Here is a 27,127-nt window from a genome sequence, read left to right as displayed (position 1 = left end):
TCAGTTCCCCTCTCCTAGTTGCCCAGGATCAGCCTGATCGTTAAAGATATTTCATTCTACAACAGTCTGCATTAGTGAGCGCCTCCCATAAAATGACAAGCAAAAATATATTTGAGCAATTTGTTCTTCGTTATAAATTAGCTCCGGCGTTGACTTTGATCTTGTGATTAATGACGCACAAGGAAGGGATTGCAAGGGGAAGGTATGCGGAGTTGGGGGGGGGGGGGGGGGACTTACAGGAAGGTACCATGAATGTAACAATACGAGCAAAGGCTCGGGGAAACTCAGGGTCGGGTTAATGATATGTTGATGATATGTTCCGTGAAAATGTAAACAACTTGCATTTTATTGATTTTAATCAATACTGTTGCAAGATGTATCGTCTTATCACGAACAGACTCTTTGACAACGTTTTCACCGTCCATACCACACCACCTAGCCGCTGTTTTTAAATTTATCCACTTTGGAGAGCGTTTTTGAAAAGCCGGCACCGTTTTCGGTGACCGAAAACGCCGTTTTAGTGTGGACGGTTGGCCTATTCGGTGAAAAAAGATACGTTTTTAAATTCACCCGGGATAGTGTGGATAGGGCCTTAGGCCTTTGAGTTGTTTGCGTAATATTACATCTGTGGAATCCTGGTCTTTAAGGGGCAGGACATCACACAATATATTGGGAATCTGACGGAAACAAACATCTGATTGTCAATTAACCGCCCAACAAATTGAAGTCTTCACTGCTATTGTCAAGATTATCAGCTGTGTTCTTTGTTAAATTGAATATCTTGTAACCAATGAAATAACCCCTTCCCAAAAGTCTTTGAAACCCCAATTGTAAACAAGGAAATGTGTTAAAGCTGTTTTCAGACGCGGCGAAAATTGCGCTTCACGTAAAAACATGCTCGTCTGAGTCGCTTGTTCGTCGCCATGGTAAGTTGCTCTTTTTTTTTTGTTACCAAATAGATTTTATTTCGTCAACAGATGTTTTATGATGCAGCAAATACTATTTTTTAACGAAAAACAGAAACCACGTCATTGGCAACAAACCTTAAAAAGAAACACTTAAAAAAAACAAGCAAATTTAAACCCACTTTTCACGTCAGCACGAAATACAACAATCGTGAAAATATTACTTCCAATTTACTTCAAGCTAAAAAAATCAATTAAAAAAAGCAGCCCTTTCGAAGGTAAAAATGAAATATTTTTTTTCGCTCAATTTCGGCGGCTTCCCTTTTGGAAAAAATAATTGAAAATTTAAATATTTACAGACATTTGTGAATTCAATTCAATCTTTTTAGCGTGTAAGTTAAAGATTAAGAACGTGTATTGACGACTTGTTACAGGTAGATTCTTCGCCTAATGTTTCTACACCAGTGGTTAAAATATTTTTAAAATGTCCCAAAATATCTATATTCGAATTAGATTAATTGGAAATGACTATTTTTGCTGGTTATTATTTTTTACACCGCCAATTGGAAATGCTAATATTCTTGTCTGTTAGGCGTCCTGGTGGCGCGTGCGAATTGAAGCGAAACTGCCTTTTGTTGTCAATCAAAAGAAGGCAGATGTTAAGAGTGTTTTTACTACTTTTTTTAGTTTTTACTCTGCCCTTGAATTCTCCTGTATTATTATTATTTACACAATAGAACATATTTTCTTTTGCTGCAAAACTAGAAAATTGCTTTTAACCGCAAAATATGACATTTGAGGGCATAAGTTTACTTTATTTAAAGTGACCATGCACTTAGCTACAACATCTAGAGCTAATTCGTAGGATTGCTACTAAAGTAAATCAGATAAATGATGATGATAATAATTACAATTTCAATTTCTCTTAAGAAGAGGTGTTGTTACATGTTTGTTGAATGGATGTAGTTGCACGCCTTTGACGCTTGCACCTTAGTTGACGGAAAATATTTAATTTAATTTCTCTATTTATGCGATGCTGGCAAAAATTCGGCCTCTTAAACTGACACAGTCAAACAGCAATAAACAAACGTAAGAAAAGTGGACAAAATAAAATATAAACCTCGTTTTCTTGTTCCTCCGAACGAGGCGTGAGTAATTGCCATTTACTGTATGTCATGTTCTGAATAATTAGTGCTTCATTTTTACATAAACACTTATGTGGTACGCAAATTTTATACAAATAATAGTCCGAATATCACTAAAAGTTCTATTAGCAAAAATGTAAATTTTTCCTCAGAAAATAAGAACCTAAATAGCCTAAATTTGTGTTAACTGCCATTTATGTAAGAACCTGTTTAGGCTAACCTGGAAAAACCGGGTTCCTGCTTGCGGGTTTTTCTGTACCGGCTGTTAATTATGTCGCAGGAAAATAACTGTCCAAATTACTCATTAAGTTCGGGCAGATTGAAAAATTAGCAAAAAATTATGTACCCGTTTTTATTATGGAACTCTGGGTTGATAACAAATTGAAACGTAATTGTTTTAATCAGGAAACGGAAAATGTTACATTTTTATTACAAAATACAAAAGTTGATTGTTCAACTTTGTAAAAAAATATAATAATTAATAAAATAATTTCATTTTGTCTTTTTTTTTTAGGAAAAACTTTCTGACGAGCAGATTGAAGGTAAAGTAAACTTCTTTTTGTAATGGGTTCTGAACTTTTCCGTATGTTCGATGCAACAGGAATTATTTTTTTAATAAGAACTCGCAAGGGTTTTACCGTCATCGAGGGTTCTTTATCACAGTTAATTTAAAGTGTCCATGAAATGTACTTTTTCGATAAAAAGAAAATTTCACTACGCTTGATGTCAAAATCATAATTAATCATATTTTATTTTTTAATCCAAAGTAAATTGTAAATTACTAATTAATATTTCACTTTTTAAAATTATCAAGTCTTAGAGAAGCCTTTTTATATTAATCATATTTTATTTTTTAAATTCAAAGTAAATTGTAATTTATTTAATTAATATTTTACTTCTTAACATTGTCAAGCGCCCTTGAACGTATGGAAAGGGCGCTATACAAATTATTATTATTATTATTATTATTATTATTATTATTATTATTATTATTATTATTATTAAAAGGTTTTACGCGTAAAAAAAAGATGTAAAAAACGGTGTTTTAAGCCCCATTTACACGCGCTAAAAAATCGGCACGGCACGGCAAATTTTTGGCACCGTGACCAAAACACTTCGGCACGGCACTACCCATTTACACGGCCTAAACAAGAAGGTTTTCTCCTGTTAGGCACGGTACCAATTTTTATATTGGCACCCCTACTTTCCATCGGTTTTCTTCCCGAGAAATGGCAGAAAAACGTTTTGCTGTGATTGTTCATCGTGCTTTCAGTGCAAAACGCGAATTTTATCGAAAAGGAACGCGTTGTCGACCATTCAATACATTCAAGAGTGTTTAGGGGCAAAACAAATCGACATTTGAAAGGAGTTGACGAAATCAGAAGAAGAAGATTGAAAAATAAATGGCTCTTTGCAGTGTGATGGAGTGGCTTTCACACGGCGATTTTTTTAGAGCGGGGCTTTCTCTTATTTTCTTCCTCGGTGGCATTCTCATCCCCCTGAACTTTCTTTTCTGTACTCTTTTCGCCGACCACGTGACCAAAAGAAACGAAGTCCCTTGGGGCGAGAATGCGCGTGGCCGCCATTTTCGTGGAAACAACGCATGCGTCACTCTTGTTTTCGGCACGGTGCCTCGATTTACCCGTGCCGAGACTACCTCCTGGAGGTGTCTCGGCACCCCTAAAAATTGGGCACTGGTGCCACATTTTTTTTGGGACCGGTACGTTTACACGTCGATAATTGGGAGTGCCGTGCCCAAAAATTGTCAGTACGGTGCCAAAAATTGCCGTGCCGTGCCTATGTTTTTGCGCGTGTAAATGGGGTTTTAGTTCCGAAAGTTTGTCCGTCGCGCTAAAAGTGTTACATTCGGCACGTTACTAAAGCTATTCATATAACAACTTTAAAATGTAAAGGGGCTGACAGAATGCTTATCAGATTAGTCAAAAGCATCCTCTTTTCGGATTCCGAGAAAGAAAGACCAGCCACGAAAGTATTCATTAACAATTACCGTTACGCAATTGGGATGCTTCGTGGCCTTCCCTTCCGGTTGCCCCGCAAAGAAAGATTGTTGTCGCTGCATAATATTTGTAAGAAAAACGACCACCTAACAAAACAATTCTGGGAAGTTTTGACGTAAAGCCGAAGCCAGATGGGTTATCTCTTCTTCGCTATCAATTGTCGATTCACCCTAATCTCCGCCAAAACTTGGAGCCACATTTGAACTGAATTGGCGCATTTTTGAGCGGTTAAACACTGATTTTACTTTTCCTCTCTGGAAATTGATAATATTTTTCACTTCTCTAACCGGCCAGCTATTATATTCTGCCCCAAGGTGGCTCCTGAAGAAAAGTAGTATATAGCAAAGAAATCTCTAATAGAAATTTCGTGCTACTGTGTAACGCATATAACTACTAGTAGTGATTTGAAACGATAATTTTTAAATTGTAAATAATGCGCCAGATGGAAGAAAATTGAAGAGAAGATTAACTATAATTGTATGATTAATAGTGGTAATAGGACTGAGTGGAGTCCAATTCGGTCTGCATGTAGTCATACGAGCCTGATTAACTAAATCGGACGACCGCGAAGCGGGAGTCCGATTTGTTTAATCACAAGTATGATTACAGACAGAGCGCTTATTGGACGACACGAAGTCCTGTTACCAATTAATCAGAAACTATGACAAAGTTCGAAAATAAGAAAAATTTACCGGTAGAAATGGTTCAAAGTCTTTGTGAATACTGAAAAACACAACAGTTTACTCAACAGTAATACACAACAACAGCGCGCGCAAAATGACGGCGTACTGTCCTAGTACACTGTCCAATTATCAAGCATGACGCGTACACTGTCCTAGTAACACTGTCCAATTACAAGCATGGCGCGTACACTGTCCTATTAGTGCTCAAATCGGGCTGCTGATAACCAATCGCGTTCGAGAATTTTGTTATAGTTTTGATTAGTAATAGTAATTGGACTGAGTGGAGTACAATTCAGGGAGTAATCGGGCGAGTCATTTCAAAATCGGCCGAGCGCGCAGCGCGAGGCCGATTTGAAATTACGAGCACGATTTATCTCTGAATTGTACGCACGGGTCCAATTACTAATTAATCGTGTCAATAACAAATCGGGTGGAGTCTTGGAACCTTTTCTGTGAGGAAAAGTCAGTTAAATTCATTCGACGCACAAAAAGTAGAAAACAGCAAGAAAAAACACATTCAAATGCGGCGTGATTGACGCGCGGATGGCGTAGGTGTCCAATTACAGGTATCCAATTTGAAGTTGCTCAAATTGGATACCTGTAATTGGACACCCACGTGATCGCGCGCCGATTACGTGACAAATAGGTGCGCGCAGAACCAATCAAAATCGAGAATTTTTTATAGATACGATTATAGTCGATATACACTTAGCTTACTGTTTGGTCTTCAAACCTCCGAATAATATTATTTTTTCAAAACTCAGAGTACAAGGATGCTTTCTCGTTATTTGACCGAGATGGAAATGGGATCATCACCACGAGGGAACTGGGCGCCATAATGCGATCTCTGGGCTTTAACCCGACGGAAGAGGAGTTACAAACAATGATCAATGAAGTAGATTATGATGGTAAGCATATTTTAATTTTCTTCATTAAAGGGGCTATGTCGTGGTATTTTAGGTAATTCTATTTATTTTCGTTAATTAAGAGCTCTAAACTCTATATTGGCAAAGCAAAAGTCTTTCATTGGCAAAATCACGGCCACATAACAAACAAGGATTATTTTCGAGCATTGAAAATGACACTTTCATACAAATTGAAATAAATTCGAAAAAAGTTGGGTCGGTGTTTTTCAAATTTACCAGAACGCAATCCGTTTTAATCTTCTCGAATTTTCCCCATCCGTGCCCCTTTTTTGCTCTTTCTGTGTTTCATTTGAGTTCTTCCACAGTTTCAAGTCGTTATTGTGATATTTCAGTTAATTCTACGCACAGTTGATCGGAGCCGAGAAGCCCCGTTAAGGCGATTGTACATGTGAATTTGAGTGAAATTTTAGGAGGTTTAAAGAAAGGAAAGGAGAAAGAAAATTGTTTTTGAAACACCACCAGACAGTTGACCCCAACGCAAGAGCACTCCAGGTTCTGCCCGGTTCTTTGGTGATTCATACTAACTGATCGAATCGCACGGCCTTGCGCTGGCGATGTTTCATTCTATCTCTTTTGGTATCTACTAATTTTTAACTTCAAATTCTAATTAATATTTTTAAAATCACACTAAATCTTCAATATTTCTTCTTTCTCAAAATTTTACTACACCTTTGAGAAAAACTATCTCCACCAAAAAATCCCCAAAATTCACCAAAAAACACGGCAAAACGTAGAGTTTGAAATGAGCAGAGAGGTTTTTGATTACTTAAAACGCTAACGAGATATTCGCAAAAACGGCTTTCACGTGAATCCCCGCCTTAATGCAGTCTAACACCCTTCTTTCTTCGCCTTTCTACACAGAAGAAGACGAATGGGGTACTCTTCTATTCTGTACGCATTATAGGTGTGCTGCTAGATTATCAAGCGCACTATAGGCACGATATTAGGGACCTTCTGGTCGGAGTACAAGTACGAAATCGAGTATGAGTACAACTTTCAAATTTCAGTTCAGTTACCCTACCAGAGCCCTCACTCCTCCCTGTTGCTGACCAGTTGAAAGGAGACTATCAGTAAGAGATTGGTGTGAAATGTGATGAATTGAAAGCATAAGCACTTGGTTTGAAAAGTCTTAATCGTACTCCTATCTGAGGGTCCTATTTTTATTCTTCTGCACGTATTGCAGACCTATGATGCTACTCTGCAGGCATTGCAGGCCTCATTATAAAAACAGATTACCAGGTATCTATCTCCATGCACGAATTGCAGGCATGTAATTCTATGCACGAATTGCAGGCATGTAATTCCATGCACGAATTGCAGGCATGTAATTCTATGCACGAATTGCAGGCATGTAATTCCATGCACGAATTGCAGGCATGTAATTCCATGCACGAATTGCAGGCATGTAATTCTATGCACGAATTGCAGGCATGTAATTCTATGCACGAATTGCAGGCATGTATTTCTATGCACGAATTGCAGGCATGTAATTCCATGCACGAATTGCAGGCATGTATTTCTATGCACGAATTGCAGGCATGTAATTCCATGCACGAATTGCAGGCATGTAATTCTATGCACGAATTGCAGGCATGTATTTCTATGCACGAATTGCAGGCATGTAATTCCATGCACGAATTGCAGGCATGTAATTCCATGCACGAATTGCAGGCATGTAATTCCATGCACGAATTGCAGGCATGTATTTCTATGCACGAATTGCAGGCATGTAATTCCATGCACGAATTGCAGGCATGTAATTCCATGCACGAATTGCAGGCATGTAATTCCTGCACGAATTGCAGGCATGTATTTCTATGCACGAATTGCAGGCATGTAATTCCATGACGAATTGCAGGCATGTAATTCTATGCACGAATTGCAGGCATGTATTTCTATGCACGAATTGCAGGCATGTATTTCTATGCACGAATTGCAGGCATGCAATTCTATGCACGAATTGCAGGCATGTAATTCTATGCACGAATTGCAGGCATGTAATTCTATGCACGAATTGCAGGCATGTAATTCTATGCACGAATTGCAGGCATTTAATTCCATGCACGAATTGCAGGCATGTAATTCCATGCACGAATTGCAGGCATGTAATTCTAGATTATCATTCCTCTGCACGAATTGCGGACCTAATCCTTCGCATGCTGGGAAACTTTTGGGCAAACTTTTGATATTTCGAGCAAATTTTTCCTTTCCAGCAATTTTTTGTATTCTCAGCAATTTTAAGATCGAAAATTTCCGAAGACTGTCCGAGTGTTGTTCAATGGCCGTACGAACGTTTCCGAACATTTTCCGAATTTTTCCGAAGATTAACAAAGTTTGCCGAAGATTTATGAGGAAGTTCAGAAGATGCTTCAACTTTTACTTTAAGCTCATTCAGCATTAAAAACTTGTCAGCAAACACGACGAAAGGAATCCTTGTAACAAATTTTGGCCTTAAAATGTTATTTAGATTTAGATACTTCTGTGGCAGTGAAGTTGCAAGAAAATGTTAGAAATCTTACCTTCAAAGGGAAATTAGCATGTATTTGGAGAAATTTTCTTAATAAAAAGCAATGTTTTGTATTTTTTTGTAGCAACTTTTGAACAACTTTTGGATTTTGAAGCAACTTTTGAGCAACTTATTAAGAAATTTCGAGCAACTTTTTGGGAGATTTTGAGCACCTTTGACAAAGCCTTAAATTGGAGACTTAAATTGGAGACTTAGACTGGAGAAATTGAAGGTACAGTGTGACTTAAAAATTCTACCTAAGCTAAGTTGAAAATTTTGCCGAAGGTTATTCTGCGTTTTTTTTTTGGCGATTTACTCACGGTCAGAAAAATAAAATAAAATTTCAACATAATAAACAAATTCCCGCTGAATAATCTTTCGCAAAAATGCACTCCAAGAGGTTAAAATTTCAATACATTAATGCAATTCAAAATTGTGGTTTCGATTATTTTTGGCTCTTATTTTGGGTCTCTAAGTTTGTCCACCATTTGATTTTACACTGTGTTACCTTTCTACTCTAGGGGAAGTTCAAAAACAAGCGAAATCTCTGTTTTAAATTACGGATTAAGTTGCTGTGACGTCACGTTGCTGTGACGTCACGAATCGCGGACCTATAATCCTTCGCATGCTGGTAAACTTTTGGGCAAACTTTTGATATTTCGAGTAACTTTTTTCCTTTCGAGCAATGTTTTTTTATTCTCAGCAAATTTTAACACCGAAGATTTCCGAAGATTGTCCGAGTGTTGTTCAAAGGCCATACGAACGTTTCCGATCATTTTCGAACCTACCCGAAGCAAGTTTGCCAAATATTTCTGAGGAAGTTCAGAACATGTTTCAACTTTTACTTTCGGCTCATTCAGCATTAAAACTTGTCAACAAACATGACGTAAAAGAAATCCTTGTAATTCACAAATTTTGGCTTTAAATGTTATTTAATTTCGTAAATTTTCTTTTCTTAGTAATCTTTTTAAATTATGCACATATTTTAGTAATATATTTTTAAGGTCTTTTATCTCCTCCCCCCACCTTTTCTTATTTTTTATTCAACGTCTTACAGTAATGGGAGTATGCCTACCTTTGCAAGACCCCCCTCATGTAGATGTACGTAGACGTAGATGTATTGAGATTTAGATACTTCTGTGGCAGTGAAAATGCTTAGAAATCTTATTATCAAAAGGAAATTAGCCTGTATTTGGAGAAATTTTCTTAATAAAAAGCAACGTTTTGGATTTTTTGAAGCACCTTTCGAGGAACTGATTGTGAAGCAACTTTCGAGCAACTTTTTAAGAAATTTCGAGCAACTTTTTTGGAGATTTCGAGCATCTTTGAGACAGTCTTAAATTGGAGACTTTTTTTATTATATCGTAGATCATCTCTGAGGTTTTTTTTTAACAATTCGCCGGTACCGATTTTTCGCACCTAACTAAAATAACCGGCTTGCTCTTTGTGCCGACTACCGCTTTAGACGACACGTGTTTTGTTTGTTGGTCACATAATGAGGTTGCCCAAGAACACACTTCACAAAGGACAGCGACCGCCAGACTTCGGAAACTAACCACCTTCCAATCCCAGCTCCCAGCTTCGCGTTTTTTTATAAACAGAATCGTATCAATGCTATTGTGGCTTCAATCGTGGCACACAACACTTAGGCCAAGTAAAAAAATCAAATGTTTCTCGTCCGGATTTCCATAAAAAAGAGAGCGGGCGGGCGCTTTGTTTTGTTATTTATTATTTTGTTGCATTCCTTTCCTGTGTTGTTCGAATATCAATTTTTTTCCTCCATAAATCCTGCAAGGTAATTTGACCTAACCAGTACGGACCTAGCGTACCAAGACTTTAAAATTTTGGCCTGAGTTCGTGTTAAAACGCAGACAAAAGCCACGTCTTACAGAATTTTCAACTTGGTGCAAAGTGAAAGTAACGCCTCAGGGGCGGATACAGGGGGGGTGGATAATAGAGTGGATATCCACCCCCCCCCCACATTTTTCATTTAAAAAAATTCGAAATGTCACTTTATTTGAAATAGAAAATAAATAAAGAAAGAAAAGTTAGCTCTCGCTCATGTCTGGTTGTTGTTACGCCACGTGTCGCCGTCTGCCGCCACTTAGGGTTAGGGTTAGGGTTAGGCCCTAATGGTCTGCCATCCACCCCCCCCCCCCCCTTTTGAAATCCTGGATCCGCCCCTGTCGCCTGTTTGTGTTTGTTCGTTCCAACTGTTCCAATAACAAATTAAAAAAAAGAGATGCGGCCCAAAAAATGAAGCGGGCGGGGACGAGAAACATTTGTATTTTTTACTTTTCCTTTGACCAATGAGGGCGAAAAGTTGTGAACAAAAGAAGACGTTTGTTGGAAGTCGCCTTGGTTGTTTTGTACAGAGTTATTTTTGTCGCTTGGTTCAAAACAACTTTTGCCGCGGGGTTCAAATCGGGATTGTTGCTATCGGTCGGTTCAGAATGATTTTCACCACTGTTAAGTTCAGAGGTCAGAATTTTTTTTGTCACTCGGTCAAGTAATCTATTTGCCGATGGATTCAGTGTAATTTTGGTCGCTTATTTCGAAATCAGCATTGCCGTCAGGTTGATAACTGTTTTGTCGTTCTGTTGTGAATTTTTCTGCTGAGTCGGTGGCTCTTCTGGTACAGCTGTAGATATGTTTTCGCACCTGAACGTAACTTTTGAATTATTTTTGATTCAGCTGTGCTTGTTGATTTCGCCACGAGCCCCACGCAACTACCACACGTGCCATTCCGCACTAAAACGTTAATTCTGGTACATCTGTACCTGTCTTGTCGCACACTGAAAACGTGTTTCTTGAATTATTGTTCGTTCAGCTGCATGAGGGCACGGGATTTTCTAACTTTGTCACGAGCCGCACATGTGCAATTCTGCGGTGAAACTTTAGCTTATTGTCGTTTTCAATCAGATTTATTTCACTCGTAAATGTTGTTAGCTGCAAACTGATTGTTGTACGAATAAGTTTTCATGGCAACCAATGAGACATGAGGAAAATATAGGTCCTGATTGGACGAAACCATGTTCCGGTCTAACATACTTGCTGGTGATCAGATCTTTCTACTCATTTACTTGACATAATGAATCGTCGTGCAGTTGATTTCAAGATCAGGAAATGTCTTGCTATGAGAAAAAGGCACCAACCAGAAGAAAAACGCAAAGGTACGGTGTGAGTTAAAAATGCTGCCTTAGTTGAAAATTTTGCCGAAGTTTATTGTGCATTTTTTTGGCGATTTACTTACGAACAGAAAAATAAAATTTTCACATAACAAACAAATTTCCGCTGAATAATCTTTTGCAAAAATGCAATTCAAAAGGTTAAAATTTCAATACATCCAATTTAAACCTGTGATTTCGACTGGGTTTTGGCTCTTATTTTGGGGTCTCTAAGTTCCTCCACCATTTGATTTTACACTGTGTTACCTTTTTACCCTGGAGGAAGTTTAAAAACAAGCGAAAGCTCCGTTGTAAATTACGGTTTAAGTTACCCTGAGTCGCTCACGCTATCTAAACGTCCTTGGCGTACCGTCTCCTTGATTTAAGTGAGAGTCTTGTTCTTTATAACAAAAACGTCAAGGGTATAGCAAAAAAAATAGTCTCCTGTAGAAAATAAAAATCATGTCAAATCACATTAAAACACAAAAACCCGCAAAATAGAAAATAAACTCCCGCCAAATTTTCATCTTACATAGTAAGTTAACAAATTTTCAGCCTTTTTCTCCTTGTCTGTTTTCAGCCGTATACGTAGTTTTAGCAGAGTAGTTGAAAGAAGAAACATAAATTTGTAGGTAGTTTTTAAACGATTTCGCAACCGTACCATTGCAATCATAGTAATTTTGTCTTGGATCATAGTAAAGTTTTCGTAGACCAAAATTGTACTGGTCGAGTGCTTGAAGTCATTTCACAACACTGTCAACTATTAATTCATTAGCAGCCGAAAATTTCTTCATGGCTATTTCCATCTGTTAATCCGTCCGACTCATAAATTACGTTTTTGCTTTATATCTACTTAGGTAAAAAAGATTTCGACTTAAGCCTTTTTGATAGATTTTTGTTTTCGCGATTTAATATTTAATTCTGGTTACATTGAAAAATAAGATTGTTTTTCTTCCATGATACTTTAAACAAATGACATTTATGAGAAGCGAGGAATCGGAAATGATTTTTCTTATATTTTTCCTTGCGCAGATCTTAAAAACAGTGTAAAATTCAAGCCTCAACTGGCTTTCCCGTTTTCTATATTTCCTTAATTTTGAGTCAAAAACAGCGACAATGAAAGATGCATTTACTGCTAAAAAAAATCAGCTTTATACGATTTAAACGAACAAAGAGGATTTCTAAGCAGCATAGACCACTCAAAGCTAAAACAAATTGACCTCAAAGTACCTTTTATTTTCGTTGGTCTCACAGAAATTAATGTTTGCTCTACGAAATATTGTCCAGTTTTTGCTGTGGGTAATTTTGGTTTTCTAGTGTTTTAAGAGTTTTATTCCGATTTTACGAGGTTTAGCTACTATTGATGAGCTCACCGAAACGTGTTTTGCCTAAACATGTTAAAAAGAACACGTTTTTCCTAAACTTGTTTATAGTTGCATTGTTAAGATTTGGTTCCGTTTCCACTGAAACACGTAGCACTCGCAGTAAATCTTTAGTATTTAATAAAGAAATTACTGTTATATTCATTTTGTGGTTGGCTCTTCCTTTTCAGTCTCTTTGGGCAGTCACAAAGGGAGAGATCGAAGGCTTAGATAGATACTACTTCGAGAGTTAGTTTCAATCATCCTCAGAATATAAACATGTTTCGATCATGAATTCATGATTCGCACAACACACCGTGTAGAATGAACCCTTTTTTTTTATAGTGAAACTTGTTTTATTCGTGATTAGGCTACAGTAAACATGTTTCGCCAGCTAAAACAGTACTAGGCGGGGTCTGGAGGGGTAAAATGGGAACTGGGATTTTGGCAAATTTTCACTGGGAAAATGGGATTCGTGATTTCTCGAATCAATTTATGTTTTCCTTGAAGGTTTAAGAAATGAAAATTCCACTGTTATTCATCTGAAGAGCAGTTTTTTTTTATGAAACGAGTTAAAATGCGATGTCATTCTTCGTTGATAACGACATTTACACAAGACAACTGAAAGCCGGAACTTACCAAAAGCGAACAGAGCTTAAGTTTCTTCGAGAAAACTGCGACACTTGCTAATTTTGAAAATTGCAAAATCTTGTTGCCTGGAAACTATGAAAGAACATCCGCTTTGACTGTAATAAATGCTTGATATTGACTTGATTTTTGAACTTCTTAGGAAACGGCGTGATCGACTTCCCAGAGTTTGTCAAACTAATGGAGGACCAGAAGAAACCAGATGAACGGGAAGCCGACATGTGGCTTGCATTTCGAATTTTCGACGCTGACAACAAAGGGTACATCGAGTCAGCGGAGCTACGCTACATTCTATTAAATATGGACAAGAGAATTCCACAGGAGGAAATTAACGAGCTGATTACGATTGCGGACTTGGAAAGAGACCGAAAAATAAGTTACCAAGGTAAATAAGTTGTATTACTTTTTAAAACTCGCGATGGGGGGGTTTAAGGGGGGGCCCCCAAAATAAAAAAGGAGGGATTTTAAATATAATACCCCAATACTTCTCCTTAAATTTATTTTTTTCTTTTCTCTTTTTGCACGTTTTTGTGGTGTAGTATGTCTTCAAATTCAGTTTCAAACAAACGTTTGTTTGCATTACATTAAGGAAATATATATTTTTAACTATTGATTTCATATTAAATATATATTAGTAAAAGCGATGTTCACTTGACTGTTGAAAGTGATTCGCTTTTGCTTTGGTATGCAGTACTGCGCTTAGTGATTTATTAAACAATTTCGCGTCACTTTCTCAATCAATCTGAAAGTAAACCAAAAACCAATCGTGACTTGCCTACACAGGTTTTCCCGCGCTTCGTGCCGGCTACAAACATGTCTTTGCTTTGACCTGACTTTGGTTTTACGAAAAACTCAATCAGAATTAATTGCTGTAATACTAAGAAGTGCTTGCTTTCTCTTTACAGAATTTCTCGCTTTAGTGGAATGTCACAGTGGATTCTTCTCCTGATAGTTTTTACTTGGAGCCGAGTTCTTTGAAATGACACGGAACAAGCCATCTTTTGCCGAGCGTCTATAAGAAAAAAATTGTCCCGACTGAGCATTCCATATTTATATGTTCAAACGCGCTTACAATTTTATTCACGTCAAAAGTGAGATTGGAGGACAGTAACTTTATTATTATCATCATCATCATCATCATCATCATCATTTATTTGCCACTTCAGAATTAAACATACAAATTAAAATAACTTAAAAAGATAGGGCAAGGAGACCTCCAAGAAACCACAAGGCTTATGGGGGAGGCCACCTCGGGTTAGCAATAAGTTTGTAATTTCGCTGTGAATGTGCAGCTAGGCCAATTTCAGACTCATTTTATCAGGGCACCTATGGCAGCCGCTAATTCAAATGATGTTTTTTATACTATTGCAAGGAGAAATTCAATATTGTCCATTCTGAAATAAATAAAAGTTGTAATTTATCACAAGCTCTGTATAAACGTTTTACATTATCAATTACAACACTGGTTCACTTTAAAAATGTAACTAGCTGAAAATCTTACCAGCTTAATTTATACAAATACAAAGAAAAAAATAATGAAAATGCAATAAACCAAAACAGCGTGATGCGTTTTATTTGATCTAGTATGTTTTTTCGACGTTTTTGCTTGTTTACAAGCTAAAAACGTAGAGTAGGGGTTAGTGGACAAAATTTGGAACCACATATTTGTAAACTCTCAAGGGACTTTTTTAATTTCTCAAGGGACTGTTTTAATTTCTCAAGGGATTACTTTCCGCTGTGGGTGATCACTTGCGATCTCGTGAAAAAAACGTGACTTGTCACATTTACAAACGTTATATAACAATTTTAAAAGTGACATGTCAGCTTTCTTATCTCAACGCACGTGTGTCTGAAAGGCGATCTATAAAAAGCGTCGCACAAACAATGGATTGCGTAACTAAAACACGAATAAATAATCACTAGCATTTACATCGTTTAAAAATTACAAACGTCAAAAATAAACCATACCAAAAAACTCGCTCTTTTCAAAGATATTATTGAAGTTAAAACAAATGCAAGAGATGGGGGCTTCTTTTAGCTTAGGAGCGGTTAAAAATTAGGCCAAATTTGGTCGCTACATGCAAGCGCAACTTTATTTCGTCATCGGCCTAGGTCGTTAGGGACGTGACCTCGCGTTGACAGGGAATGACAGCAATGTTGCATGAATCGGCTTTACAACATGCGATCGTATCTACGCAGTTCGAGTGGAATTTCAGTCAAAGACAGCAAAATTCTTTCTTATTTCATCTTCAAATATAATTCGAAAGCATTCACTGTATATATGGCTTTTGTTTAATCCTGGGTCTTGATATCCGACCCTCGCAGAGCCTAGACAAAACGCAGCTTGAGTGTAACGATTTGTTTACGCTGCAATTATATTTTGCTGTTTCATTTGCTCATTTCGCTGCCGTAATCGACTGCCTTGAAAGGTCCTTGCAATTTTAAAGTATAGAATTGTCAGATCTCGGTGAAATTTGCACTGTTTATTTGTGTAATGTTAAGGAATATGTGTATAAATACCCGGCGCGGACAAGCCATTTTTGAGCCAGTTTTCTCCGACAGTAGTCGGAAATATCTGTATTTTTTGTGCTTTTTTGTGGAGCAATCGTTACGCTAGCCTGCGTGGCCGGCGTTCAAAGGGGAAGGAGAGGGGCACCTCGCACTTCGCGCTCGAACTCCCCTTCTCCTTCCCCTTTGAACGCCGGCCACGCAGGCTATCGTTACGCTACGGCCTTGAACACATTGAACAGCGGTCTCCCTATAACAATTCAGATATGGCATCACAAAATGACAAAAACAAAGCGTCAAACGCATATTTTGCTTTTTCATTTGCTAATTTCGCTGCCGTAATCGACTGCCCCGAAAGGTTCTTGCAATTTTAAAGTATAGAATTGTCAGATCTCGGTGAAATTTGCACTGTTTATTTGTGTAATGTTAAGGAATATGTGTATAAATACCCGGCGCGGACGAGCCATTTTTGACAAAATTATATGGCTGCATTTCCTCCGCGAAGATAGGAAATTGTTAAACTAAACTACAAAGAAACTGTAATGATAAGTTCGAAGAACAATGCACAGGATAAACCTTCGACTCGTACTTCATGCAAAAACGTCGATATCTCGAAGAGACTTTGATTAACAATAGAATTTCTTTCTGGCACGTTCCCAGTCCTCTACTACTTGCCTTTACTTTAAACAGTAACGAGGGAAGCGCGCATGGGATGCGTCGTTTCCTCATTTTCGTCCCCATAGCCCTTTCGTTTCCCTTTGCCGGCTGGGCCTTGGCACGAGGAAACGAAGGACTCTGGGGACACAGAATTTCCAGTCCTAGATTCTAGGACTTCCGGTCTTCATGTATGCAGTCATGACGTTTCAAAAGAATGTATGAGAGAGTCGTTTGGTTTTCGACTTCCGTTTAGGAATTCTTTGTTCCAAACAGCCAACCAAAAAAATTAATTAATTTAAAAATCCTGTCCCCAGAGCCCTCCGTTTTCTCGTGCCAAGCCGGCTAAGTGAAACGAAAGGGCTATGGGGACGAGAATGTCGTCTCCTTCGCTGAGTACCCGTGCAAGTCTCCCGCGACCGCTTACAAGTAATGAGAGATAACTGGAGACGAGTCAAAAGCTCTTTAAAAAATAAACCACCACTAGGTTTCTTTTGGCCTCCATCTCAAAACGACGCCCGATTCAAAACGTTCTGTATAAAAACGAGTTTTTTAAAAATTCTTTTGAAATGAACAATTAATTAAAATTCATTTTCGTATAAAGCGTTTTGCACCAAGGCTCGTTTTTAAACAGACAAAAGGCAACGTGGAAATTGACTTAAGATAAAATAACAGAAATTAAACCTGAACACTGCAAAACTCTAGAACCATTACAGCCATCTTGGTTGGTTTTAGCTATTACAAAATTCAGACACCATCAAAAAGGTATCGTTATATTTTATATATGTATAATAATAATTTCTATATACTTTATGGTGGCTTGTTGCAAGCTAACAGAATGAGTGAAACAGAGGAGAGGACCGGGCACAGCAAATGAACGATCTTTCCCCTGTCCCTTCTCCTTTTTTCTTTCGACTTTGTGCCTGCTTTGCGCGTGCTTTGCGGTTATCTTACATAGTTATCACAATCTATGAGCTTGCAACAGGCTAATATATACTAGTTATGCAACGCTTTCGAGTGGTATACTATGGAATATCCCACGAGTCACTTGTATTTTCTCGGTATACACACGAGCCTTTAGGCGAGTGTGTATGCGAAGAAAATACAAGTGACAAGTGGGATATTCCATAGTATACCACGAGAAAGTGTTGTGTAACTATTTTATACCATGCCATAGAAAATACGCTTACTAAATTTCATCGAGAATAAGATCGCAGCGCACGATGGGAAGGTTGGGTTGAATACCATCGAATATACAACGGCTTTCCTGTATTCTGATTGGCTGTATTTTCTTTGGCATGGTATAAATGAATATATCACAAAACGATGCGTTTCATATTTCTTGCAAATTACCCGACTTGAAACGGTTTACGTAGGGTTAAACAATAATTTTAAATTGCAAATAATGCGCTGGATGGAAGAAATTGTTCTCTGTACGTTTCGGGATTACTGCCCCTTCTTCAGTGGAAAAATTGAAACACCAACGATTTACGCTATTGACACGCGAAGCAAGCTTTTGACGAAAACACGGCCAAGTTTTAGAGTAGAATATGAGAAGAAGAAGTTGACAATTGAACGAAATACTTCTCTGAGAATAATGTCATAAGAGTTCCCACAAAGCCGCAAAACGTACTGTAAACATTGCAAGCCATGGGAGGCAATTTTGACCAATGAGGGGGCTCGTACTATCTGGACAAGTTAAACGCTCAAAACGCTATTTTTTCCAGTCAAAAATGGCACTGGGCTAACTTAATTTTAGTACAAATTCATTGGCGGCGGAGCAGGGGGGCAGTAGTCCACAAACAAAATTGGGGGGGGTGGGGGCGGAGGAGGGAGGCTCAGCCCACCCATATTTCAGTGCTTAAAGTATCGCTTGCACAGCAAAAAATAAATATTCAGTCTCGTGATCTTTGTACAAATCGTTTAATCAGGATCGCGCTTGGCGGTGTATGACTTTGTATGACTGTCAACGAAACTTCGGTCCTTTCCCGAAAACGCTTCTAAGAGAGGTCCGCAATCTGTTATGATTATATTTGACATTACCGTGTGACATCGGCGGCTTCAGAGCGTACATTTCATGGCCTCCGAAGAAAAAAGATTTTCACAAAAAGTACCAGGAAGCAGGATCGTCTGAACTGTCTTGTTATGCAATGTCACAAATCGATTACAGACAAACCGGGCACTGTTTTCACCAAGACATTTTTGTAAAATAAAGTAGGGAAACGCGCCCCTGCCCCTCTAGGAGGCGAAAAGTAATAAGCACCTCCACGTTTCAAAATGCTTCGAGGCCTCTGTAATTCGAAGCACGTAATGTCCTGAGGTCAGAAGCTTATAATCTCCCACATGAGGTCTAATGGTGGTAATTAAAGGTAGGTGGTGTTTTCTAACGACGTCAGAGAAGACGTTTCTGGTAAATTTTCCGTAGTCCGTTTTGTACAATCGTCCGGGTGAAGGAGTTCTTTAAGAGGACTGTTGGTGACTCGTGTGTCTGAACTTGCTTCCAAATTTTTGCTTCTTCTCCAGCTTCTTCTGTCACCATGCTGACTAAACCCACCTTCTGATCTGTAGATCAGTGGTACAAGAAGCAAGGAGAACTCTAAGAAAGAAATCAAAGCGAAAAAGATCATGGGATGTTGTAGCTGAAAATTTGGTGCATTCAAGAATACCACGTGGCAAAACTCTCTAAACACAATCAATGATATGAAACCTTCAGTCGTTAACCAATCATTTCAGGTCTCTGGGCATTGTCTAACAACGTAAATGTAATCAGAAAAAATGATCAGATCTTCATTTACTTAAGCTTACTAGCGGACTCTCACGATACATCCATGTTCATCCGTTTGGGTGGGAACTTTTCGTGCTCTTGTGGGACTATCCTTTCTTGCGAAATTGTCAAATAGCTTTTAGGACTCTCTTGGGGGATTTTAAAGAACAGCAGTTTTTAAATCATTTTATTCTGTATTTTTACACTTTTACTCTTTTTACCTTTTTAAATTTTATCTCGTATTTCTTGTATTTTTATTCGTATATTTCATAGTTTTAGTTTTCCTGTTTTAAATTCGTATTTTCTGAGTATTTTTATATTTTATTGTAAAATTATTGGGGCCCTGGTTTGTTGTGTATCTTTTTGTGCTCCCTCGTTAAATAAAGACTACCTACCTTACCTTATTTAAAGGTTATAACTACCTTATTTATTCGATTAAGCGCCCAACCTCGAATGAGCGCACCCTCAAAAACCTAAAGCGCACAAGAGGAGGCTGCACCAGAGAGTTCGCTAATAAATCTTAGCGAAAATGAGATTAAAGCCGACTAAATACAACTATGAGACCTCCCCGAGTTTTCTAAGTACTTTACAGAAACTGTCAATGAACAGATAAATTTCTGCTTTGGTACATCTTCACTTTTTGTTATTATTTTTTTCTATTTTGTTGCAACATAAACTTACTACTTGCTGAAAATGGTGAAAATTTAATAAGCGCCCAGCTTCGATTAAACGCCCACTCTCAAGGCCCCAAAATTTAATAAGCGCCAAGATTTTTGCGTCTGAGATTTGGGATAATTTTTTAGGGGGGGGGGGGGGGGGCTATTTTCAGAATTTTACTGAAGAGTTTAGACACCATAATCGTAAAGTTGACGATGATGATTCTTACCTTCCAAACTAATCTTCCTTTCATCTGTGATTCTTGCTTTCTCTATAATTTCATCCACTTCCTCGATGGGAACATCGGTCAAACTTAGCAATGCCTTTTTAATGTGTTGTCCTTCGATAAAACCGTTACGTTCAGGGTCAAAGACATTAAATATCATGAACAAATTGTCATCTTCCTCCGCACTATTGTGTTCCTCAATCATATTCACAAATTCCTCAAAATTAATTGTGCCATCACCTGATTAATGGAATAAATAGAAAGAAGACGTAAATAAAAGGTAAGATAAAGTCTGCGTTCGAGCCAAGTGGCCCATCAGGCCGGAGCTTATCCCGGTTTCCGTAGCATGAAGCGACTAGGAGTATTTCTACTCCTCCCTGGATGGGATGCTTGTCCTTCGCAGGGTTACCCCTAGCATTAGGGCTCGAACCCAGACTCCTCGATCCGGAGTCCAGTGCACAAACCATTAGGCCACTGACCCCCCCCCTAACCATACAAATATATTCAACTGAAATTCTCTTTCGATCAAAACCGACGTCTCGTGTTCCGTCCTGTGAGAGACGTCGATCTGAGATTCAAGGCGAAAGTTCCACACTGAAGGGAAGTAGCTCTTTAGAGATGCTTTAAGTTTGGAAGATTTAAGGTGGCTCTTAATTCTTTTTAACTTTCAAGAAGTTAGGAATGAACGTTCAAGAAGTTGTTAATTATAATTCAAGAATTGGGAAAATGGGGTCACTTAGCTCGTGTTTGAGTTGTAAAATTAAGGTTTTTAACAGGTTGTGCTGTTGCTATGGTTATCTGTTATGTCAAACGTGATCATCAATTGTTCACCAAAGTGGGGCACTCGTTTGCTTGCGATCAGCATGAAGCATCATCTGATACAAGCGCTGTTAACCATAACGAGCCACCTTGAAGACATGAAGGGGCAGTATATCACGAGAATTCTCCTTATTTTTCTGTTTTAAGTGGCGATGTCCTTTAAAGCGGACCATCGCATTGGGTCGGAAGGAAGTTTTCCTTCAAACTTGCCATAACATCTTGTTAAAGCCATATTTGAAAGTAAAATTTTCACCACAAGCGACTAAAAGCTAATTTTATGTCCTAAACGAAAAACTCACACTCACACCCCCAAATACCTGGCTAGGATATTTTCTTCATCGCTTTTAACCTCTCTTCTTACTCCCCTCTCTCCCACCTATACTCACTTCCTCAGCACTACTTTACTCCCTCCTTTCCCTTCCTCCCCCCTCTTCTTTTTTCTCTTCCCCCTCCTTTTCTCACACTCTCCTAATAGATCCCCTTATTTAAAAATTTTTTCCCTATTAAATCTTTTTTTTTCAATTTCTTTACCCTCTCCCCTAAGGTACCCTCCTCCTCCCACCTAATTACTTCTCTGCCCCTCCTCCTCTCTAATAAATCGACTATTTTACTTATCTACTGATCTAACTGTTAATTTTATAGGCGCGGGGATGGGGGGGGGCAAATCTCGGTTTTTTTCCACTTTTTGTGCTCGCTAATTTTTTGGGATTACACCCCTAATTATCTTATCTCCCCCTTTCAGCATACGGAGGGGTTTAGAAAACTCTTTATTATTTAATTTATTTTACATTTTTCTTTTATTAGTCTTAGTGCGCAATATAATTACCTAATTGTACGACACTAGAAGATACGCCGGGGTGCAAACGGCCGCGCGCTGGAGGCGCGACCGCTAGGGGGGGGGGCAGCCCTCCCAAAATAAATCTAGAGGCTTGAAAATCATTCCCGCTCTCCAATCGTACGATTCGAATGTGACATTTTTTAGACATTTTTTCACATTCCGTTTCTGTTTGTTTTAGTTTTTGGCTGTTTATATTGTTGTCATCACCCTACATCGTTAATGGAAATACTTCGGGAGTATTTATTTTTATTTTCTGGGGGGCCCCCCCCCCCCCTCTCCACTTCTCACCCCGATCCGACTAACTCCTTCCTCTCCCATCCTTCCTGTGCGCTGGACCTTCGCGCCACTTTTCTTCGCACTCCGCTTTTTGTCGCGGCCTGCTGTCTCTCGCCCCCGCTCGTTTCTCTCTTTCCGGGGTGGGTCAGGCGGTGGGGTGCCGCGCCTGGCTCGGTTTCTTTACACATTGGCTCTTTTTCTGCTGCTTCCCCTCTTCTGCGCTGGTTGAGGTGAGTGCAGGTGGCGTCCTTGCGTGTTGGTCTGTCTGACTGGAATAAGGCAGCAAAGTCAGGGTAATTGGCATGTTATAAGCATCTGGCGGTGTTGGAATTCACTGAATTTAAAAAATAGAACATGATTTTGGACCCCTTTCATGGGATTATAATAGTTTTCTGCTGCGGTCGACGGTTTGTGTGCGGCTCGTCAACTTGTGCAGTTTCGTTGTGCGACCATCAAAATTTACCTGTCGCCTTGCTGTTATAGGCTCTGAAAAAAACATTTTACGTATTTCAAAAACTAATCCGTTACATTTACTTATAAACCAAGATAGTTCACTGGCAAAGTGAGGAAAACTTCCTCCCCCAAAATGCGTGGTCCGCTTTAAGACATCGCCACTTAACTTGCTGGAATCTCAAGGGTGCACTCGGTGATTAACAACATAGAGCGGTTTTCACTTGAGTGTCGAAAGTAAATCGCGTTTGCTTTGGTTTTGCATTACTACGCTTAGTGATTGGCTAAAAAATCTCGCGCCACTTTCTCAGCCAATCAGGAGTAAAACCTAATCTCGTCCCAGATGTCTACTTACCCCGGTAGTGTTGAAGAAGATCTGGGTACGAGATTATAAAACCAAAACCAATCGTGACTCGCTCGCGCACGTTTTCCCGCGCTTCGTGCCAGCTACATGTATTTGCTTCGAGTTTTGATTGGTTCACTGGATTGCCTATGTCCTTTGTGATTGGCCAGAGTAATTACTTTGGTTTTTGTTTTACGACACTCAATTGAAAACTGCTCTACTGCATTTGTAAGTAGCACAAAATCACGGTGTCACTGTCCCCTTAAATCTCCTATTCAAATATTGCCTGCGCCACTACAAACCACACAAACTCACACTAGTGCACATGCGCATATCTTACCATCAAAATCCTTTGCATTCACTAGCTCCTGCACTTGTGAGTCCGTCGGGTTTGAACCGAGCATGCGCATGGCATATTTAAGTTCCTTGGTGGATAATGTCCCGTTTTCGTTCAAATCGAAGCATCTGAAGGCTTCGCGGTACTCTATCAATGTGAAAAATCATTGGTAAGTAATATATCAAACACGAGCGACAGTGTTTCATCGCGATATCAAAACACCGAGAAGAGAGTCAAAAATACGACGCGCAGCGAAGCATTTTTGGCGAAATTCGAGGTGTCTGGATTGCCGATGAAACACTTCTCAAGTGTTTGATATATCTTCTCAATCGAAACAAAAACTACAGAGTAAATGGAGAAATAAAATCGTAAAAATCTATGCTTATTAAGACCGGGCATCCAAACCTCCTTCACGGTTATGATTTTCTTTGTTTTAACTTGATGAATTATTAACGAGTTTGAGAAGGACCGTTCCATTTCATTTTTCACCATAACAACTAGTTTCGCCGTACAAATGGATAGCGCTCAATGTTTTCCCGGCTTGGAAAACAGTTGCAAGTTTTTTTTTATTTTATTTTTTTATCGAGTTCTGATTAGTCAACTGCGTTATTCAAGTAGTGGGTCAGGAGTCTGCCAGATATGTTTCCTTTGGTTTCTTACCAACATGTGACAGCACATTTGTGTCATATTTTATACCATGCCATAAAAAATACAACCAATCAGAATACAGGAAAGCTATCGTATATCGACGGTATTCAACCCAACCTTCCCATCGTGCGCTGCGATCTTGTTCTCGACGAGAACTAGAAAGCGTATTTTCTATCATCATCACTTAAACGCCCAGAGGCGTAAGGGCATCAACAAGTCGCCTCCATTCCTGTCGGTCCTTTGCAAGCCGCGAAGCTTGCCCCCATGTAAGATTTAGAGCCTGAGGCGAATAATTGTTAAGTATTAAACTCGAAAGCGTTGCATAACTAGTATTTAATCGACGGCAAAGGCGTGTAAACCTCTTTGATCTTAAACGAAGGTTACCTGAGCAAACATGTGTTTATTCAGGTTAAAGCAAAGGCAACAAGAACTAAATAACTACTGGTTTTTAAAAGTAATGTACTATGAATGTATTCAATTTAATCAATGTTATTTCGTTAACCTACCTCCAATTTGTTCCCGGGTCAACAAGTCCTGTGAATTGTGCGGGGGAAAAGAAATTGACGTACAATAGAAAGAACAAATAAAATATTAATACATTGAAATTGTAAAGCACTGTCATCTTGATTTGTAAGATTCTTTCTTGTCCGTATAATACTATCTGCTATATTTGTCATTCTTAAAGTATAAGATACCTTATTGTTACTTATTTTCGCGGGCACTTAATTTCGCGAAAATGGAACAGGAATCTTTCGCGAGACTTAATTTTCGCGATTTGGCCCAGAATACGTGATTAGCATAAAAAATACAATGGAAATCGTTTAGAATTAATTTTCGCGGGTATTTAATTTCGCGATTTTTTGAAAATCGCGAAAATCGCGAAAATTAAGCCCCGCGAAAATAAGTAACAATAAGGTAAGATAAGAACTTTATTTAACGTGGCACTCCACTTAGCTAAAAGCTACTTTACAGGAAGCACACAAATAAGAAACAATGGAATAATAAAAAAGAGGAAAGGTAAAATTAAGCTAACAATCTAAAAAGTTAAAAAGTCAAAAAATCTAATTATCTTTATGGAAATCGTCTTGTTGACGAACGTAAGCTAGAAGAAGCTGCATTGGAAACACGTTAAATTTTGAATTTTTGTGATTGTCTAAAATTTTTAGTGGACATCCGAGACTATTTTTGTTATCTTTCAGAATCAATAAAACAAAAGAAATTCCTTATTTATTCCCAGGCTACGATATAGCTTCTCTCCCTGTTTAGTCCAGTCAATTTAGAATTTAGTACTTCGAAATGGCATATTTTGTGGACAAGTTGAATACTAATATACACAAATTTGGTGTAAAGCGAATCGTTATTTAGGACAGACCATGTTTTCATGCAGAGTTTAAAAAGTTAAAAAAATTGTTTGCAAATGAAATTAGCATAAAATAAAATGTTCAAGTGAAAAACGGTTTGAACTGGGGAAGAGTTAAAAAGGCTGTCAACGAAAATTTATCGCCCCACCCCTCCCTCACCTTTTTTGAAAAAATATAAATGCCCTGTCCCTTTAGGGTACATTCTGTTCGGCACATAAATTCAAAGGAAGTGGAAGTCTTTAAGTTATACTTCCTTTACTCCCCCACCCCACCCCCACATGGACACTTTCCATCCCTTTTTAGCACCAAAGAGAACGTGACCATTTAATACATTCATGTCAGAGGGTTTTGGTTGCTTATAGCAACCCGGCAAAATGACAGCTAATAATTGACAATCACTTATGCTATAAGAATTAGTGGTTTTGGTCGACATCCATACGTGACAAAAATGTTTTTAAAGTAGCTTTTAAACTTGCCACTTAAAAACGTCTGGCAACACTAGTCGCTTTAAACTGGGTTTTATCAAACCATTTAAATTCCCAGCGACGAAAAGATCGCACGTTAAATACGCTTATTATAGAAACCTTTCTAATGGCAACGTTAATTATTAATGCCGACGCGAAGCTCGGTTTTAAAAGGTAAGGTCTTTTTTTTATCGAGATGGTGTCTAAAGATTAAAAATTTTATTGATCTTTCAATGATAGGTGTTTTTACCAAACGCTACTGAAGATCTTGTTCCGGTTTTCACTTGCAACCGTAAATATCATCCCGAAATTATTACCACAATTTAATGACAATTATTTTTATTTTGCAACTTAGTGTTTTCACGCCGATTTATGGGTTTTTTCATCTTAAAAGACTAAGCGCAATTCGAATTTTAGTTTCAAAATGGAAAAAGGAGAAAATATATTTGTTATTATTTATGCACAAGGTACATTTTAATTTTGTATAATAAATATTTATGTCGTTTAAACTCAGACAAATTACCGAAGATCCTATGCATGTAAATTACCTATAATTATTGCTTCTCTTTACTCGGTAAATTACATACATTTCGTTTATACAAACCACAAATTTTAGATAATAATATATCAGGAGTATTTTCCGCGGATTGCAGACAGTTTAAATCGCCAACTGCATTTTTAAAATTAACCTACTTAACAATATTAAACGAACGTACAGAAAAACAGTCGTAAAAGTCATAAATGATAAGGCTATGCTCACGCAAATTCATAAAAAGCTAGGTTTACAAAAAATGTTCGCTAAAACCCGACAAAAGGCTCGATTGATCATGAATTTAAACGCACACGGAAATTTTCCTTCTAAATATTTTTCCTTTGCGTTTTGTACAAGTGTTATGTTCTAATGTCGCAATTCCAAGATCAAACAAAACTAAAACGTCGTCAATTGTTATACCCCGCTTTTAACTGCGTGACTCAAGTAGCTATTGTAACTTCCTTTGGCGAGATCAAGGTTATTCTAATCTGTAGCGTTCTATGTTGATTGTTAACCAGATGAGATCGCAAAGGCATTTAGCTGTGAACAGAAGTTTTCTGAAGTCCCAGTACTTGTTTAAACAGACAAGTTTTCGATTTACCTACCATTTCGAACTAGATCCTCCTGGTTGACATCTCATTAAGAAATCAATGACATCAATGCAACGCGATGGCTTTACAAAAACTGTGATGTATTCCAATTCTTGAATTTATTAAGGGGCTGGTCGGACACCTACTGTTTCACTGTCGTTGCTATGGTGACCAGCTGTGTGATATCGTTCGGAAATTGGAAAAAAGCCAATTAAAATACGGCGACTCGCATTGTTTCGTGCATAATTGAAAATTTCCACGGGCATGCAAGCAGAAACATTTATTTCAAGCTGTTTTTTAA

General features: G+C 38.2%; 2 protein-coding genes across 2 annotated transcripts; one reads left to right on the top strand and one right to left on the bottom strand.

Annotated features, from left to right (window-relative positions):
- The first annotated feature begins 517 nt into the window (after nucleotides 1-517).
- On the top strand, nucleotides 518-14,909 carry LOC144638319 (neo-calmodulin-like). The gene is made up of 5 exons (XM_078497550.1): nucleotides 518-926; nucleotides 2,565-2,592; nucleotides 5,516-5,659; nucleotides 13,502-13,744; nucleotides 14,265-14,909. The coding sequence occupies exons 1-5, from the start codon at nucleotides 924-926 to the stop codon at nucleotides 14,306-14,308; spliced, it is 462 nt and encodes a 153-aa protein (XP_078353676.1). The 5' UTR covers nucleotides 518-923; the 3' UTR covers nucleotides 14,309-14,909.
- Nucleotides 14,910-18,427: 3,518 nt separating this feature from the next.
- On the bottom strand, nucleotides 18,428-26,919 carry LOC144638291 (calmodulin-alpha-like). Its single transcript, XM_078497518.1, has 5 exons — nucleotides 26,842-26,919; nucleotides 24,386-24,413; nucleotides 23,235-23,378; nucleotides 20,172-20,408; nucleotides 18,428-19,117 (listed from the first exon to the last, which is right to left on the bottom strand). Exons 1-5 carry the CDS (start codon nucleotides 26,842-26,844, stop codon nucleotides 18,885-18,887), a joined length of 645 nt encoding a protein of 214 aa, XP_078353644.1. The 5' UTR covers nucleotides 26,845-26,919; the 3' UTR covers nucleotides 18,428-18,884.
- Nucleotides 26,920-27,127: the final 208 nt, after the last annotated feature.

Source organism: Oculina patagonica, chromosome 14 (assembly GCF_052425735.1).
Source record: "Oculina patagonica isolate OP01 chromosome 14, crgOcupat, whole genome shotgun sequence".
Lineage (NCBI taxonomy): Eukaryota > Metazoa > Cnidaria > Anthozoa > Scleractinia > Oculinidae > Oculina > Oculina patagonica.
Note: the sequence above shows the minus strand (reverse complement) of the source record. Positions and strands in the feature narration are given on the sequence as shown.

Excerpts from the sequence above, each read along its gene's own strand:
- LOC144638291 (XM_078497518.1), bottom strand. Across the intron at positions 20,409-23,234 it reads GAATGCAAAGGATTTTGATG|GTGATGGCACAATTAATTTT; the intron begins GTAAGATATGCG and ends TCCATTAATCAG. Across the intron at positions 19,118-20,171 it reads AAGGAAGATTAGTTTGGAAG|AGTTCTCCTTGCTTCTTGTA; the intron begins GTAAGAATCATC and ends TTTCTTTCTTAG.
- LOC144638319 (XM_078497550.1), top strand. Across the intron at positions 5,660-13,501 it reads CAATGAAGTAGATTATGATG|GAAACGGCGTGATCGACTTC; the intron begins GTAAGCATATTT and ends TGAACTTCTTAG. Across the intron at positions 13,745-14,264 it reads CCGAAAAATAAGTTACCAAG|AATTTCTCGCTTTAGTGGAA; the intron begins GTAAATAAGTTG and ends TTCTCTTTACAG.